The sequence below is a fragment of the Tympanuchus pallidicinctus genome, unplaced genomic scaffold (genome assembly GCF_026119805.1).
Source record: "Tympanuchus pallidicinctus isolate F22 unplaced genomic scaffold, pur_lepc_1.0 scaffold62, whole genome shotgun sequence".
NCBI classification, from domain to species: domain Eukaryota; kingdom Metazoa; phylum Chordata; class Aves; order Galliformes; family Phasianidae; genus Tympanuchus; species Tympanuchus pallidicinctus.
Genome location: NW_026294783.1, coordinates 82041 through 100722, shown reverse-complemented (window position 1 = coordinate 100722; position 18682 = coordinate 82041). Strand labels below are relative to the sequence as shown.

The following is an 18682-nucleotide window of genomic DNA, read 5'->3' as shown; positions in this document are numbered from 1 at the left end:
TCCCCTTCTCTGTTTTATTCTCTTCTCAGTAACGTGAAACCAAAAACTTGAGCTGAAATCAGCATCTTACTTTTTCTAAGTGCTGTATAAATACAGCAGGACGTCGTTGCAGAGAACTGTCAAAATTGGTACAACAGAATGCGGGACCTGGTTCTGCCCAAAGTCACACACCAGCTCTGAATTCAGTGCCAGCTGTGCTGGAGCTGTCAGGAATCTTGCTGCTGATTTTTTTCCATACAGAGAGGGTTCTTAGCTAAGCTAGTGCAGATGTGCAGCTCACTGGAGCACGTCGTGTTTTCCATGCAGCTTGGAGCACCTACCCTGAGAGCAGGACAGACAAAATGCAGAGTCCCAGTGTCCCTGAGATGCCTTCTTTCCCAGAGGCTGGATCCAGACACCGTTGACACTAACTGTGAATGATGCTTTGCTGCTAACTCTCCGTAGATCACTCAGGGTGCTGTTGTGTGTCCATCCACTCCTCTCTCCTCACTCTCTCTTTTCTCTCTCTTCTCATTTACTGTCCCTTCTAGTCCATGTCTGAAAAGAAGTTTGACTACCGGGAATTTGCTGCTATTCCTTCCTCCAAACCTGTTTACGAAATCCAGGTATTCACTGCATGCTGAATTTCTGCCTGCTGTCGGATCGGTCAGGGCTTGATTTAGTGGAAGTGCTGCATATGATGTGACGACCCTCAGAGCAGAGGCTGAATGGCGTGAGGAAGAGCTCTTCAGGGTGCCCCCCACGTATGGGGCAATGACAGCTGGCCATGCTGTACTGAGGAGCCACTGGAGGCGTCAGTCAGGTGTTAAGAAGTTGGTCCAGATGGTTTTAAAAGCGAGGGCAAAGCCTTTGCAAATACAAAGCAATCACATTTTCACCTTAACTGATCCTGAAATATTTTCAAGCGAAAGATGAGAACTGAAAGGGAAGGAGAAAAGGTTGCCAACTAATTGCAAATGGGAGCTGGTGTTAACTTCAGGGCGGAATTATCCGGCAGCCTGCCCCAGAAGCAGCTGTGCTGCCAGCTTTCTAAGTTGTAGCTCTGCTGTAGATGTTAGGATAATCATGAAGTAAAAAGTTCATATGGCATTATTAAAATGAATACTGAGCTCTACTGAAACATTTGCGTAGTTCTGAAGGGCTAAGCTTAGGGTGTTAAGTACAAATTTGGATTAATAGATGAACAAATGCAGAGCGCTTTGACTTCTCTGTCCTTGAAGCACTGTGTGCAGACAGACTAAATTTTCTGTAAGAGCAAAATAAATAGGGCTTGGGACATTGATACCAGTCCCCAAGTTTTTCATCCTGTGCGGATGAGCAAGGAACTCCTGGATGAACAGAAAGAAAATAAGAAAGTCCATATTTCCACATTTGTGGAAAAAGGTCCTGCCCACCTGGGAAGACTACAGGAATGTTGTCAGGGCCTCTGTGGATGCAGTGAGAAAGGCAAAGACCTTCTGGGAATTAAACCTTGCAAAGGAGGTAAAGGACAACAAAATAAGAGGTTTTTTAAAGTATGTCAACAGTAAAAGGAAGACTGGGGAAAACGTGGGTCCCCTACTGAATGAAGTGGGTGCCTTGGTAACAGGGGGTGCTGAGAAGGCAGAGATTCTGAATGCCTGCTTTGCTTCGGTGCGTAATGCTAAGTCTAACCCTTGGGAATCCCAAACCCTGGAGGTAAGAGAGAGTGTCTGGGGAAAGGAAGGCTTTCCGTTGGTTGAGGTGGGTCTGGTTAGGGAGCACGTAGCCAAAATCAACGCACGCATCCACGGGCCCCAACGGGATGCACCCACGTGTGCTGAGAGAACTGGCAGCGATGATTGCTGAACTGCTCTCTGGTTGGATGCCTGTGTTCCCCAAGGTTCGGTGCTGGGTCTAGTCTTGTTCAACGTCGTCATTGATGACCTGGATGAAGGGATGGAGTCCACCCTCAGTGTGTTTGCTGATGATGCAAAGCTGGGAGGAGTGGCTGAACACGCCTGAAGGCTGTGCTACCATTCCACCAGACCTCGACTGGAGAGTTGAGCAGGGATGAACCTGATGAGGTTTCACAAGAGCAAATGTTGAGTCTTGCACCTGGGAAGGAATAACTGCAGGTATCAGTAGAGGTTGGGACGTGAGCTGCTGGAGGGGAGCTCTGCAGAGAAGGACCTGGGGGTCCTGGTGGACGACAGGTCGGCCATGAGCCAGCAGTGTGCCCTGCTGGACAAGAGGGCCAATGGCATCCTGGGGTGCATTAAAAAGAGTGTGGACAGCTGGTTGAGGGAGATGTTCCTCCCCCTTTACTCTGCCCTGGTGAGGCCACATTTAGAACCCTGTACCCAGCCCTGGGCTCCCCAGTTCCAAAAAGACAGGGATCTCCTAGATGGAGCCCAGCAGAGGGGCACGGAGATGATAAAGGGCCTGGAGCATCTCCTGCGTGAGGAAAGGCCGAGTAACCTGGGACTGTTCAGCTGGGGAAAAGAAGACTGAGAGGGCTTATAAATTTCTACAGGGGGGTGGGAGGCAGGTGGATGAGGCCAGGCCCTTCTCAGTGGTGTGTAGCAATAGGACAAGGAGTGACAGCCTAATAGCTGGACACAGGCAGTTCTGTGCTAACACATGGAAGAACTTTTTTGCAGTAAGGGTGATGGAGTGCTGCCCAGAGAAGTTGGGTCTCCACCATGGAGATATTCAAGACCCAACTGGACGCCCACCTGTGCGACCTGTCGTACGGAACTGCTTGGGCAGGGGGATTGGATTCAGTGATCTCTTGAGATCCTTTCCTACCCCTTTGATTCTGTGATTGAGTGCTGACTTTCAGACCATCTCAAGTTTTGGCCCGTGACCAAAGTCATGGTTCTTACATGGTGGCGTTGCTCTGATCTGCTGAACTACCTGTGGTTGGTTGCTAGAGTCATCCTCCTTCCATGAAGGCTGTAAGGTTAACCTTGCAAGAGGGGGTCAAGGACAACAGAAAGGGCTTCATCAAATACACTGCAGATAAAACTAACACTGGAGGCAGCGTAGGCCCACTGATGCTTGAGGCGGGTGCCCTGGTGGCAGAAGTTGTGGGGTGTCCAGGAGCCGTGGAGATGTGGCTCCTGTGGACGTGGTTAGTGGGCATGGTGGGGATGGGTTGGGTTGGGCTTGGTGATCTATTAGGCTTCTTCCAACCTTAATGCTTCTATGATTCCTTATGTAATTAAATGAAGAAAAAAATCCCACTGATTTTGCCTAAGAAGCCAGGCCTGAGAGCAGCGCAGGTGCAGAGCTGGGTCCAGGACGCTCAAGGAAGCATCACTGTCCTGTGTCGTCGGTCCCCTCCCATATTTCTGCTCCTTTTTAACAGCCTTCCTGCTTTTTGCCTTTCCTGTCACTTACTGTCCCCTCCTCTCTCCCCAGACGAATAATAAGAGAGCTGTGGTGGGCAGACACAGCTCTCACCTCACAGTTCAGACAACGGGCTGCTTGATTGCAGCAGAAAGCCTGAATGTGAGGGCCGTGCCCTGGCTGCTGCACCACCAGAGCCTTTGAGGCAAAAGGTGTTCTTGCAGTTTGTCGTAGGCTTGAGAGGGAAATTACCTGGCGCTGGTGTTACAGAGGTAAATGCTCATGTCTTCTTCTTTCCAGTCTCCTGATGCAGCTGATGACCTCAGATATGTTGAGGACAGAAATAACTCAGGTAAGCCAGTGGCAAAAGGAGACTTTCCTGTACCACTTACATCCCATCCGTTTCTAGAGTGTTCTTCTTGACCTGCTTGTGGAGTCAACCCTGAGGTCCTCACCTTCTTGCTACCTGAAGCATTATCCTTTTTTTTGTCCATTCTAGAATGAAACCTTGAGATTCGCCACATTCAGTTTTGGGTAGGATATTTGCATTGTGGTTATTAATGGCTGATTTGCTGAGAACTGTTTGTTACGAGCATGCCTAACCTCGTGCTGTGCTCTTGAGTGAAGAGGGGTGGTAGAATGCGGGTGGGAAGTCCTGGCCTTTGGCAGCTGCTCCAAGGGGACAGCATCCATATTAGGGGTGCTTTGTGCCCCTTCTGCTGGAACAGGCGCTGCCAGCAGCAGGCAGTGCAGGAGGTCATCCTGGTTTGGCACTGGATGGAGCTTGGTGAGTGACTCCCCAGGTCTAAGCTTGTGGAGCTGTGTGCACCGTCACCTAAACGAGCACTAATTGAAGCTTTGACTTCTGTATCTCTTCATACTGTGCTAGCTGCAGTATGTCCTTGTGTTCCCAACCTTAAAGGACAGCTCAGACCATGTCCTGCTTCATTCCAGGTGCTGTAGTGGAGCACAGCAGGGCATGCCTTCTCCTTAACAGTGCTTTTCTTTCATTCAGCAGTTGATGCTGGCTTTCTTCTGCCTCCTCTGCAGCTATTTATTTTTCTTTTCTTTTACACAGCTCAGCTGTCAGTTTTATCTTGGCAAATCACTCTTAGTAAAGGCTCCACTCCAGATGGCTGATCCATACACAGGACATTGGCACTGGGGATTCTACTGCAGAGATGCTCAAATGAAATGTACTGAGAACAGCTTCTGTTTGCTGTAGTGCAAACCTCTGAAATGAAAATGCTGGGTTTTTCATTTGAGGTGGTCCATTCTCAACTCAATTGTTCTCCCATCTTTTCTGATATCTTACAATCAAAAGTGGAATTGCATTGCTAAGAAGTGTGCTCAGATCTTCAGAAAGCTCCTTCCAGTGCCTGCAGAATCAATTCAGAGCTACACACCATCTATATTGAACCCGAGCTTCAAACAAAAGCATAAAAGCAGATGCACGACGTCAGCACAAGGCTTGGGATGATTTGGTAATGAGCTGCTTGGAGTGCTAAGGAAAAGCATAGAAGAAAGGAGCATCAAGCGATTCCTTCCAGAGTACTGCTCCAAACTTACAACCTTTTTGGTTTTGTATTTTATAAACCAGAGGCTTTCGTTTCAGAGTTGTTCACTTTCTTGAATCCGTATTCACACCTGCAGTTACTTCCACCTTCCACGTTGTTTCCCAGCCATCTCTATAACATCCTGATGCCCTTTTTGGAGTGGAGTTCCATTTGACTGCCCCAATGTGCAGTAATCTGCAGTGTCTCTCAATGCAGTCATCATCACCTGTTATTTCTCTTTAGTTTCCAAACACAGAGCCAGCTACAGACAACTGCTTTGTTTTGTGTCATTTCTTCCTGCGATTTTCCTCTGCTTTAACTACTTACTTACACACTAAAGGATGTGTCTTTTGTCCCATAGCAGTTTATTTTCATTAAGAGCTTTGAGAACAGTTCAAAAGTTTTTTGAAGGATGCAGTATGCTGTGGTGAGACCGTATTTATTTCCATGTTTGATGGCTCCTTTGGCAAATTCCACTGGGTCTAAGAGCAGCGACCTCCCTCCAAGCACTTTGAGTCCTCCACCCCTTTTGAACGTCTCTCTACTTGTCTGCCAGTGCCTTTGTTTTATTCCAGTTTGTTTTGCTTGAAAGTGAGCTCCCTGCTTGTCAGTCCCAGCATCCTTCCAAGACGTCGCATTGGTTACCTGTGTTCTCTTGATTCTGCGTCCTTTTCAAACCACAGGTTGATGCTACATAGAAGTTCAGGAAGGGTTCTGGGTCACAGCAAGCTTCTACCTGCTGACTGTAAGAAAGAGGGCATTGCTGTGAGCGTGGCTGTAGAGCAGAGGGTGGGCCATTAAGTACAGATCAGCAGCTTTGACTGCACCTCTGCTCTGACAGATTGCTGTATTTGAGGTTCTCTGCTGAATTCAGAGACTTCAGAGAAGCTTCTCAGGAACTCGAACGAAAACTTCTGTGGCTTCATGAAGCTTTTTTCTTTTTACAAAAGTCATTTTTACATGGAAGTCGTTCAAGCCACATTATCACAAAGGGTGGATTTTCTGGGGTACGTAAAAGTACAGCGTAGCTCAGGTGCAAATCTCAGACCACGTTAACTGAGGGTCAGCCCTGCCACAGTGGCTCTGTGGTGAGGCCCTTGGGTGGAAGACCCAAGATGCAGTCTACAGAAAGGACTTCACTCATCCAGCTTCAGCATTAAGCAAAACCAAAAGGCTCACCTCTCTCAGTCCCATGTGATGCTCATGGTGCTCCTCAGTGCCCAGTGCTCCGTTGGAACTACTGCAGCGCTTCGAGCACCAGCGCGCACCTCAGTGCCTTCTGGGCATTGATTATTCCTGCACTTTGGCACTTCCATACCATTTTCAGTGAGTCCTGGGTGTTGGGGAAGATGTCTGCTGAGGAGTGCCACTTCCTTCCCAGAAACTAATAGCACTTCAGGTACATAGCACCTAAAGGTTCTGGGCACGGCATTGCTGTGATTTACGTCTCAGCATGCAGGGCACCATCGTGTCATCGTTAACCATCTCAGTGCTTAAATCGAGCGCCTCCTCCTAAATCTGTTACTTCTCTTATCTACGCAGTTCCTCAGGAGCAAGACGGACAGCCAGAGGAGGAGGAAATGCTATTAACACGTGATTCATCAACGCCAACCGCATCTGCACTTGAAGAGATGGCTCTGTACAGCAGCAAACGCAAACTGCGGCACAGCCGGCGCAGCCTGGAGGCCGCCGTCCCGACGTAGGCAATCCAAAGCTCCTGGGCTTTGGGACGGCCCGACACGGGGCTCCTGAACTTCCCGTGCTCCAGGAGCGGCACCAGACTGCCCATAGCGCTGCCTCCTGGGCTCCGGGGGGAACTGAGCACCCCAGGAGCGTTGCGGTCAACCGACTTCCTTAAGGCTGTGAACCGCCCTATTTTCTCACCCGGTAGAGCACTGGGGCACGTCCTGACCCCACGTGGGATGGCACGAGACTGATGGATGGTAACCAAGAGGAAGCGTGGGTAGGACAGTGGGCAGCTGCAGTTTGTTAGCCTGTAAATATTGGGGGGGAGGGCGGGGACGGTAGGACAGGGAGAACATAGAGTGTGAGTGTGTTGGGCTCCAGCTGTTATTTCCTCGACTTGGGTCTTTTGTTTAATGGTTAATATGAGAGCTTCTACTCTGGTCTGAATGAGAAGGAAGTTCCAGCCTTCACTCCTATTTAATTTCCAGTCTTTTGCCAAGAAGCATCTTCTTCCACCCTCCCACGCTGTCACCTCACTTTCTTTTGGGAGCGTGTGGAAGCTTGGAGGCAAAAAAGAAAAAGAAGAACAAAAAAGGAATTGTAGTGAAGTGCCTCCCTCTAACACTGACACCTGTGCGCTCAAAAGAAGACTGAATGAGCCGGAGCCTGTGCCAGCTCCAGGAAGCATCAGCTCCATTCCATTGCCTCTGTGAGCGCAGCACCTGTCCCATGCAGGGAGCTGCTCCTGCCTGCAGTGCTGTACTGTTTTGGGAGGCAGGAATCTACCCCACATACACACTGTGTGCACGTAGCGTGTACCACTGTGCACGGTGCTGGGTGTCAGACAGGTGTCTGTCTGCTGTCCACATCACAGCTGAACGGGTGCGCCGGGGCAGAAATGAGAAAGGAGTTGAAAAGCTGTAGAAGGAACAGTAGCAGTGTGAGTGCATGGCAGCAATAGCAAGCAGAATAGCGAGGGGTTAGGAATACGGCGGCAGAGGTAGGAGGTGTAAACAGCAAATAAGGTAGGGGTTAGGATTCAGGGAACGGGGAAGGGTAGGAAGTGGCATTGCTGGGTCAGGGTAGGACTAACGGGGTCTTACAGGTAGGGTACCGGTGGGTGAGTCCCACTGGCTGTGAGATGATAGGTGATGTTGTGAGGGTGCCTGCGGGGTCTGAAGGAGTGACTGCCTGCCAGGCAGGGAGCACAGCGGGTGGGATGGATCTGGGAAGAACCTGCAGTAAGCGCACGGTGCTGCTGTGTGCCTGCGTGTCGGCTTCAGGCCGCTGTCTGCATAGGGCAGGGCAAACACGTGCTTGTCCAAGCAAGAGGAAAAAAGAAAAATGGAAAAGGGACTTGGGTGTGATTCCTGGTTGCCGCACATGGAACAGTGGCCGTGGACAGTTTGCATCCAGTGTGCTCTACAGACATGGAGGAGGCTGATGCTGCTCACGGCTCTGAAATCAGTCTCTGCTGTTCTACTGCCCACTACTGAAATAAAACATCCCTGTTCCTTTTTTTTTTTTTTTTTTTTTTTTAATGGATTTTGTTTGGTTTGTTTTCGTTGGGTTTTCTTTTGTTAAAGCCTCCAATACAGAGAAAGGCGTCAGAGTTCAGCAGTCATTGATCTGTCCATCCAGATCCATTGGTGCTCTCTGCTGAACTCCAGCAGTAAGGCCAGGGCTGAACCTTACCTGGGACGTGGCTTGGGAGCAGCAGGCACGTCTGCTTATGCATTTGCTGAGTGACTGGATGCATTTTTTTTATGGTCGAGCATCTCCCTTCATGCCAAACTCATTTGTACTGACTCCACGTGGTTTAATTTGGTAGGGCTCTGAAGGGGGAACTCGGAATAACAAGCTGCAGCTACGGCTGCTTCCATCATCAGCAATTGGAGCTTTTCCTTTTTTAAAGTCTAATTTTAGCCTATGCTTTTTAACAAGAGCAGTTTTGGAAGCGATCTCGGATTTGTTTTGGTGACTAACGTGATTCTTTCTTCTTTCCCTTTTTGGTACCCGCTGCCAGGCTCTGGGTTCTCTCCCCTTCTCTCCTGAGAGACTCTGAGGGAAAATTAATTAGTGCATCAAGACTGTAACTAGTGACATTTGTACAACCAAAGAAATCTATTTTGTGGTTCAAGGATAATAAAGTTTACTTTACATTTTAGAACCTTGAGTTATTCCTTCTGCCCGGTGTGAAGCCTGCAATTCCTGAACTTTGGTTCTCGTTGTTAACGAAGCCGTAACCCAGCGAACATATCAGCCATTTTCCTGCTTCTGTGGGCTGAAAGGAGATGAAGTTTAGGAGATGCTGGCGTATTGGGAACCAGTAGGGAAGCAGACATCTGTGAAATGCCTGCAAGGTGTGGTGTGGCGTATTGGGGTGCGTTCATCTAAAACGTGACGTGGCCAATGGCCCAGTTGGTGTGGCTCAATACCAGTGCGATCAGGAAGAGCTGGAAGCCACTGCGCAGCTAAAAAGCTACAAAGCAGTTGCTATCAATGAAACTTGATGAAACAAACAACACGACGGGATGCTGCAGTTAATGGCTTTAAACTTCGGAGGGAACTGGAGGTCAGGATGGGGAGGAGAGGTGCTTGAGGACCTGGGGGTGTTGGTTGATGCTGGGCTGAACAGGAGCCAGCAGTGTGCCCAGGTGGCCAGGAAGGGCAAGGGCAGCCTGGCCTGCATCAGAAATGGCCAGCAGGAGCAGGGAGGGGAGCATCCATCCCCTGTGCTCAGCTCTGTGAGGCCGCACCTCGAGGGCTGGGTCCAGTTTTGGGCCCCTCGCTGCAAGAAAGACATGGAGGGCCTGGAACGCGTTCAAAGGAGGGCAATGAAATGGTGAGGGGTCTGGAGCACAGGGCTGTGAGGAGAGGCTGGAGGAGCTGGGAATGTTCAGGGTGAGAAGAGGAGCTGAGGGCAGAGCTCACTGCTCTCTATGGCTGCCTGAAGGCAGGTTGTGGTGCAGAAGGGTCTGGCCTCTTCTCCCAGGCAAACAGCAGGAGCCGAGGAAACGGCCCCAAGTTGTGCCAGAGGAGGTTTAGGATGGACATGAGGAGAAGCTGCTGCTCGCAGTGCTCAGAATCTGCAATGGCTGCACAGGGAGGTGGGGGAGGCGCCGTCCCTGGCGGCGTTCAAGAGGCGCCTGGATGAGGAGCTGTGAGATGTGGTTTAGTGCTGCTGGTACTGATAGCAATGGGAGGGGGGTTGGACTGGATCATCTTGCAGCTCGTTTCCAACCTTGTGATGCTGTGATTCTGTGATTTTGTCCTGTCAGCTGCACCGCTTGGCTTGGTGTAACCTACAAACACGCTGCAGGTGCGCTCCATCCCACTGTCTGTGTCTCTGATAAAAACGCTGATATCCAGATACACAAACCCTACAAAGAAGAAATTTGAGAATTTCAAGATTTCTGAAAAAAAAAAAAAAAAAGTTTTTTTTTGTATATTTGCAGCTCCATTTTCAGGCACCAAAAACACATTACCTGCAGACTTTAAAATGGGGTATACGGAGTTGCAGACTCAAGGAAAAATCTGATCATGTCTCTATCCCAGATTCTTACAAGAATTGTCACTGCCAGAGAAAAAATATCCCTTGTTTCACCATCACACCTTCCTCCCGTCCCCGTTTTTTGGCAGGATGTACATTTGTGAACAACTGTTTTCAAGTATGAAGCACAGGAAGAGCAAAACTACCTGAGCACCTTGAGCATTCACTAATTGCAGCCACATTGATAGAACCAGATTGATGCATGAGTTTCACAAAAACAGGGTCAAATATCCACTAGGTCTATGTTTTTCTTGCCCTCTTTTTTATGTTTTAATTAAAAAAAAAAAGAGAGAGAGAGAGAAAAAAGAATTCATTATTCATTTACCTTAACTTTATTGCATATTTTATATGCAGCCCAAGAGAATTCCTCTTCACTCAGTGCAGCCCAAAGGTTGGACCCCCGTGGCCTGGAGGAAGGGACAACGATGGAGAAAGGGAGGGATTAATGTATATAGAACAAGAAATGGAAGAGAGAAAGGAGAGGGAACCAAAAGAGCTGGTTTCTTGTACAGAGGCTGTTTGTATCGTTCTCACTTACGTGGCTGCTGCCTGTGAGGATGTGGTATCTGGAGACGACAAAGCCCTTCTAAAAGGAGCAGTAATTGAAGAAAAGCAATGCAGTCAACAGCTGAAAAACTTATTATTTTTTTTTTTTTCTGAAAGATTTTCTATGCTGATCTTATATATAACGGCAGTCTTCCTACAGGACGTGAGAAATGTAAGCTAAAGAACTGTCAGGCTGACCTCCACCGACAGAAACTGAACTGCCACCTACTGAGCTCCCCCGCAGAGTCGTTCAGTGCATGGAATCCAGTTGAGGAAAGACACAGAACTTGTTCCTCATTCAAGAATGGAATACCTCCAACTTTAGACAAGGGTCAGAAGGGCCCTTTAAGTGCACGCAGTTCCAACCTGCTGTAGGCTTGCCCAGCCCCCACGGCCCCGTCCAGCCTGGCCTCCAGTGCTTGCAGGGCAGGGGGGGCATCCACAGCTTCACCCTGCAACCCGTTCCAGTGCCTCACCACCCTCACAGTAAAGCATTTCTTTCTAACATCTACTCCAAATCTCCCCTCTTCCAGTTTAAAGCCATTTCTCCTCACCCCGTCACTACGTGCCATTATAAAAGTCCCCTCCTTGGCCCCTTTGTTTGCTCCTTCCAACGTCTCTCAGAGAATGACAGCACAAAAGTGTGTTCAAAAAGACGGGAGTTGGGAAACCTGCAAAATCTCACACCAGGAGTTGGGAAATCAGAGTAAAATCTCAGACACAAATTAGAATAGTTTTTGGGTTTTTTTTTAAGTAAAAGTTAGGTTTTAAAGTATCTCAGTGTCATTTCCAGTCACATTCCTTCTGACGCTGTAATTTTGTTTCAAACATCCTCAACAAATGATGAAGTAATGCTTTGTGACGAGGCCTGCAAGGCTTTATTTGCATTTGCTGTTCTGATTCAGCAATTCCTTAATTTTAACTTTCTAACGATGCTAAATTAGGAACTAAAGCAGTAAACAAGGAGAAACAGAATCAAAGGAAGGGGGAAATGGGAAATGGGAGATTTGCAACTCAACATAATGGAAAAACAGTTCTGTGTTTCTGCCTTGAATGTGAAATATTCGCTCCGAGAACCAAAGAGATCTGAACTTATCCATCCTAAGGACAGGAGGCCTCAAGTGCAATAAATACTTCTAAGCTCTTTGCATTTATCAGGTCACACTTTCTATTAATTTATCTTAAAAAATGGTAGGACTTGTATCTACAAAGCTCTGGAATTTCTAATACTCAAATTCTAATTCTAGCGATTTAGTATAAATTAAGAAGGGGAATAAATAAAAGCAGGTGCACCAATGAGTCTGTGAGGAGGAACACGCAGTGGTGACGAGGCAGCGCTACGCTCCCTGCTGGGTAAGGCCTCCAGCCAAGCACGCAAGCAAAAGTTCATCATTGGAGTCACTGAGCATCACACAGCAACTGTATGGCACAGCAGAACAGGACAGAAGTGCGTGTGAGGCGTCACAAGTGGAGTTCATGATTTCAAAAGAAAATCAGGTGGTGATGAATAAGTAAATAAATAAATACTGCTATTCTGTGGCCAGGCAGTGCAATGGGCTGCCCAGGGAGGTGGTGGAGTCACCGACCCTGGGGATGTTCAAGGAACGTTTGGATTTGGTGTTGAGGGACGTGGTTTAGTGAGAACTGTTGGTGATGGGGGGATGGTTGGACTGGGTGATCTGGAAGGTCTGTTCAACCTTGGTGATTCTGTGATTCTGTGAATAATGTGACAATGAAGGCGGCAGGGAGACCTCAGTGTGGCCTTCCAGTACTTGGAAGGGAGGGGGAACGGCTGTTTATGGGGGTGGATGGTGATAGGACATGGGGGGAATGGTTTTAAACTGAGACAGGGGGGGTTTAGGTTGGATGTTAGGAGGAAGTTTTTCACTTCATGCACCACCCACCCTCACACACAGCCGTTCCCCTCCTGTTTCTCCGCTCCCTCCAAGCACTGAAGGCCACCATGAGGTCTCCTCGCAGCCTTCTCTTCTCCAAGCCAAACCAGCCCAGTTCCCTCAGCCTTTCCTCACAGGAGAGCTCCTCCAGCCCTCTGCTCATCTCAGTGGCCCCTGGCCATTTCCGTGATGCTCCTCCGGACTCATTTGAGTGCAGAGCAGAAGAGGCAGCACGTTTTCTTATCACTTTACAACCTGTGCATCTTCCCTGCGTGTCACAGCACTGCTTCGTGCAAATAAAATACACATTAGGAATTAAAACGCAACTTTTGCTCTGAAGCTGAGGGCTGCTAAAAGGAGCCCTGAGCTCTGGGCAGGGGACATTCCTCGGCCTTTTTCTGACCATTCCCGGCCAGGACCAGCGGCTGCTTTCTCTTCATCGCGTCCTGCTCGATATTCCGCCCCTCTGAAGCCGAACACCACGCCGTGCTGATTGCCCATCGGGTCGCTTGGTAAAGGCAGCCGATCCGGCAGCAGGGAGCTTCACTCCTCGTGCCGCGTCCCGTGTCTTTCCCCGAGAGAAAAGCGTGGTGGCAGCAGCTGAACGCCGGTCAGAACAGCCGGAGCCCCGGGCCGGTCCTCGCGTCAGCCCTGCTCGTCATCGTAACGTCGGCTCTCATCGCAGCCAGACTTCAGAAGTTCTTTACAGCGAGTGATTACCGTGGGGAGCCGCGAGGCAGTGAAGAGACTCCTGCAGGACCTGTCAGCAAAGAGAAGCCGCAGAGAAGGGAATCGATCCTTCGGTGCCGGGCGGCGTGCGCTGCATGCAGCACCGGGCTGCGGGGCGCCCGATGGCTGTCGCTGCTCCTTGATATGAACTGGGCCGAAAGCAGGAAAATCCAGGCAAACAGCTCCGGGGCAGATCGACGGAGGGGAGGAAGTTGTGTTTAACCAGGGTAAGTGAATCCATACAAATAAAATGTCTGCAACGGATCAAACCCAGGAGTGGCAGAAAGGATTCGTCGCTAAGCTGCGCTCAGCCTGCTCTTCCACTGCAGCAGAACAGGGGATCTGAAATGCCAGGGCAATGCCAGGGATGGAGGAAGACGTTCCAGGCTGGAACAGCTGCCCAGAGAGGCTGCAGATGCCCCATCCATCCTTGCAGGTGTTCAAGGCCAGGCTGGATGCAGCCCTGGGCAGCCTGGCTGGTATTAAATGTGGAGGTCGGTGGCAGGGGGTTGGAGCTTCATCATCCTTGGGGTCCCTTCCAACCCTGGCCTTTCTGTGCAGAATCACAACATCACCCAGGTTGGAAAAGACCTACAAGATCACCCAGTCCAATCACCCACCCACCACCAATCGTTCTCAATACACCATGTCCTCAGCACAACATCCAGACGTCCCTTGAACAGCAATGCCTTCTCAGTTACTGCCTGTCCACCCCTGCAGGCATTGGAGGCCAGGCTGGATGTGGCTCTGGGCAGCCTGGGCTGCTGGTTGTCGACCTGCACACAGCAGGGGTTGCAACCAGGTGAGCGCTGTGCTCCTGTGCAACCCAGGCCATGCTGGGGTTCTGTGATTCCATGATTTTCTTGCAGTCCATTGTGATTTCTAAAGCAGGAGGATGAATGTTGAGGCGCAGACACGCCGGAGGCAGGCGCTGATTTCCTGTGGTGCATTTTGGCAGGGCTGGTCTATGTGTAATGCCAACAAAAGCCACGAATTGGATGGGAGCAACGCAGCCCTGGACGCGCGCTGCCACCTCGAGCTCCTGCCCCTTCTGGCCAGTTGTGCCACCAAACTGCTTTGCAGGGTCATCATAGGAACGGCTAAGGAAACAATTCCAAATGTGAAGGCATTTAAAAGGAAAATGTTATCTGCCGAGGCTGGAGGTGCAGTGTGAGGGAGATGGGTGTGAATGTGAGGAAGAAATGGGCCAGTTAAAACCAGGATGCAATGCAGGACACAGGAACACAGAGCATCTTTATTGTGCAGCACCCAAGGAAAGGCAGTGGCATTTTCTGTGAGCAGCTGGACAACAACGTGCTGTATGCAGTTGGATGTGCAGGAAAATATAACTTATCCATTCTGTAGTCATGTCTTTATTTTTATTGGCACAGACGGTGAGATGGAAACGTGGATCTCAACCAAGGAGACCAAAACGTGCACACCAGAGCTAACAGGAGAAAAAAACATTATACTGAGTCAGCAGGCAAATCTCATCCAAGTCCTACCTTAAGAATGGAAAAGAGCTGATTACTGAGCCCTGCCGTACCTGAATGCTTTCTTTCGAGCCCCAGACCACTTTAATCACAAGGTGCACACAGCAGTTCCATTGCAGTGCACCCCTCAGTCAGCCACCTCCATCGCCGACTGCACACAGCGGTGCTGAGCGGCCAGCTGGAAATGCAGCTCCAGACAACATTAGGACAGGGAGCAAAGGGCAAACGAAAGCAGAGCCCTTCTTCTCAGCTGGGTTTGTTGTTGCTGCCATAGAATCTTAGAATGGCCTGGGTTGAAAACGATTCCAATGCTCACGGAGTTCCAACCCCCTGCTGTGTGCAGGGTCACCAATCACCAGACCAGGCTGCCCATAGAGCTCATAGGGTGCCACAGGGATCCACAGGGTGCCACAGGAATCCATAGACCATGCTAAGGATGCATAGGTTCCCTTAAGGCAACCTGTGGATCCATAGGTCACCTCTGAGTGCCACCACAGGGATCCATTGAATGCTATAAGGATCCATAGGGATGCCATAGGAACCCATAGAATCACAGAATCCCAGCATGGCCTGGGTTGCAAAGGCCTGCAATGCTCACCTGGTTGCAACCCCTGCTGTGTGCAGGTCGCCAACCAGCAGCCCAGGCTGCCCAGAGCCACATCCAGCCTGGCCTCCAATGCCTGCAGGGATGGGGCATCCACAGCCTCCTTGGGCAACCTGTGCCACTGCCTCACCGCCCTCTGGCTCAAAATCTTCCTCCTCACATCCAACCCAAACCTCCCTTGTCTCACTTTCAAGCCATTCCCCTTGTCCTGTCACCACCCACCCTCACACACAGCCGTTCCCCTCCTGTTTCTCTGCTCCCTCCAAGCACTGAAGGCCACCATGAGGTCTCCCCTCAGCCTTCTCTTCTCCAAGCCCAACCAGCCCAGTTCCCTCAGCCTTTCCTCACAGCAGAGCTGCTCCAGCCCTCTGCTATGTCCAGCTCCTCACCCACCAGGACCCCCAGTCCTTCTCCGCAGGGCTGCTCTCCAGGAGCTCTTCCCCCACTCTGTATCAACACCTGGGATCGCCCCGACCCGATGCAGCACCCTGCGCTCGGCCCTGTTGGACCTCACTGGCTTCACCAGGGCCAACTTCCCACCCTGTGCAGGTCCCTCTGGATGCTCCTTTCATTCTTCTGCAGCACTGAAATCCCACAGCTGTGGCAGCTGCAGCCACCTGAACCGAGGGTTGCTCCTCTCTGACTCCTTGGTTGATCCCCCGGCGGCATCGTGTCATTAACTGGGATTATCAGCAATCTGGGGCAGCAAACGTTTCCCTCCTGTTGGCTCTTTGTTCAAAGGCAGTTATAGCATAGCAGAGCCCAGCTGGAGACGTCAGTGGCAAACAGTCATTATCCAGAGGTATTACAGAAGGAAGCCGTGTGACATGATCTACATGCTAATTAGAAAAGCAAACCAAATGCACAAGCGGACGCATAAGCTGAGGTTTCCCTTAAAATAACCACTATTATCTTGGAAATAATAAGGAAAAAATAAACGCAATCAACTTGCAGAATAAAAAATACTCTGCTTGAAAAAACGTATTATTTCAAAGCTGATTATTACTAATTATTGCTTGGAAACACACAGGCAATGTCTTCACGCTGCAGTGTGACAACGAAGGATCCTTGCAGACCCTCAGAAGCGAGATCTCTGTGCTAGGAATCCTGCTGCTGTAATCAACCATTCTGGGTATTTTTCAGGGACAGGTGGGACAGCAGCTCAGGAAGGGCCAAACTCAATGAAGGCTGAAGGAGCCCTGAGGCGATGCTCGCAGGAGCAGGGTTTGAAGTGCAGGGAGTTGGACGTGATGGGCGCCTTCCAGCTGGGGATGGTCTGTGATCCGGTGCTATTTCAGCGTCACACAGGGACAAGCCCCAACCTCGTTAATAAAAGTTGCTTTTCTTACATCATCTTTGGTTCAACGCATCAATCCTGAGCCTCCAGACAAGGAGTGCTGCTCCCCACCCGCATTTCATGGCCGTATTTAGGATAGCTGGTTTGGCTCCCCAGCTTCCTCCGTGATCGGCGCAGCTCAGCTGCAGTTTATCTTTGTTACTGAAGGTCTGCATTGCAGCCCAGGCTGCGCTGACATTGCAATGCCTCCAAAACCCATCCCGTGCCATCGGGTGGCTTGCTCTGATGCAGAGCCCTGCGTGTGGTCACCAATGTTTGGTTAAATCAATTCTGCCCTAAACACGTGTGACAAACAAGCTGTATTACCCTCATTTGGACCTCAACAAGTGTTCCTGATAGATTATTCCAGATACCTGAAAGATGGATCATCCCAAAGGTATAAATAATCAAATCACCCTCTACATTCTGTTGCAGAATCAAAGCCATGATGGAATGCCTCGTCCAAGAATGCTGGCCTTCAGATAGCATCTTCCCTCCCTGCTGTCCATGCATAGGGCATTTTCTAGCACCCTGCAGCAGGAGGTGCAGAAATTGAAGACAGAGTGGCCAAATAAAACAAAATGAAGCTATACAGCAGTAGCCTGTTTGCAAATGCACTAAAGCCAGGCTTGGGCCTAGGGGAGTTTGCCCAAGGAGGCTGTGGATGCCCCATCCCTGCAGGCATTGGAGGCCAGGCTGGATGTGGCTCTGGGCAGCCTGGGCTGCTGGTTGGCGACCTGCACACAGCAGGGGTTGCAACCAGGTGAGCGCTGTGCTCCTGTGCAACCCAGGCCGTGCTGGGGTTCTGTGATTCTATGGGTTCCTATGGCACCCCATGCATCCTCAGGGCATCCCTATAAGTCCCTATGGTACTACTACTACTATGGTACTATCCCAATCATGCCCTGTGGATTCTTAGGACACCCTATGGATCCCTATGGCACCCAAAGGTGACCTATGGATCTGCAGGGTGTCTTAAGGGAACCGATGCATCCTTAGCACAGCCTATGGATCCCTATGGCACCCTATGGATCCCTATATCACCCTGCGGATCCCTGTGGCACCCTATGCATCCCTATGGCAGCCTGTGGGTTCTTACGACAACCTGTGGATCCCTATGGCACCCTATGGATCTCTATGGCATTCTGTAGATCCTCATGGCAGCCTCTGGATCCCTGTGGCACCCTGTGGGTTCTCTGGGCAGCCTGGGCTGCTGGTTGGCAACCTACACGCAGCAGAGGGTTGGAACCAGGTGAGCGCTGTGGGCCTTTGCAACCCAGACCATGTTGGGATTCTGTGACGATTCAATGATTCTATGATCTCAAGCTCAAGTGTGGCATTCCCTGCTCAGCCATGCAGAAGACCCTCAGAAGCAGAGAAAATGGCCACACCTTCAATGTGACACCGTAAAGCAAAGCCCATAACAACAATCGTGGTTTTATGCATAGAAAAAGTAAAAATGTAGACAAGCAAAGGTAAAAATCATAAGGCAGCAATTATTACATGTGAAGGAATAAAGCAAAAAGAAAGAGTTGCACACATCCTTCATTCTCAAAGCATGCTGGATTACAACTGGAGTGCCAATGAACACCGAGCTGGAGATAACTTCACTCAGGGAAAGAAACCTTTCCCCTCAGTTTCAGTTGTCTCTGCCACTGATGATAAGCTCAGATGACACAAAGCTTGCACACAGCCCTGCTGTCCTTTGGCACAGCCTGCCTACAGCAGGGCAGCACAGACAGCTCAGCTCAAAGGGGAAAACCAGACGGCCAAAGTATGACCCGAGAAAGAAAGTGGTTGGGTCAGGGTCGGTGCTTTGGAAAGCCAAAGGAGCACAGAACCATGGAGTCATAGAATGGTCTGGGTTGAAAAGGACCACAATGATCGCAGGGTTCCAATCCTTTGCTGTGTGCAGGGTCACCAACCAGCAGACCAGGCTGCCCAGAGAACACATAGGGTGCCATAGGGATCC

At 50.0% G+C, this 18682-nt stretch overlaps 1 protein-coding gene and 1 long non-coding RNA gene across 33 annotated transcripts in view; one reads left to right on the top strand and one right to left on the bottom strand.

The window, feature by feature from the left end:
* The window catches only part of SCRIB (scribble planar cell polarity protein), a 94743-nt gene extending 86019 nt beyond the window's left edge, over positions 1-8724 (top strand). For 28 of the 31 annotated variants that reach the window (XM_052665161.1, XM_052665153.1, XM_052665177.1 and 25 more), the window contains 3 exons: positions 531-605; positions 3613-3664; positions 6411-8724. In XM_052665161.1, the coding sequence (XP_052521121.1) occupies positions 531-605; positions 3613-3664; positions 6411-6571 (288 nt within the window). In that variant the 3' untranslated portion in view covers positions 6572-8724. Of the gene's footprint in view, positions 1-530; positions 606-3612; positions 3665-6410 lie in introns of those variants that run through there. The other 3 variants (XM_052665171.1, XM_052665155.1, XM_052665173.1) reach the window with 2 other exon arrangements.
* LOC128071941 (uncharacterized) overlaps positions 1-17574 on the bottom strand; it is a 144235-nt gene extending 126661 nt beyond the window's left edge. Inside the window, exon 1 of one of the 2 annotated variants that reach the window (XR_008202044.1) lies at positions 17448-17574. This is a non-coding gene — a long non-coding RNA (uncharacterized LOC128071941). Of the gene's footprint in view, positions 1-14053; positions 14154-17447 lie in introns of those variants that run through there. The other variant, XR_008202043.1, reaches the window with a different exon arrangement.
* Between the last annotated feature and the right edge of the window lie 1108 nt (positions 17575-18682).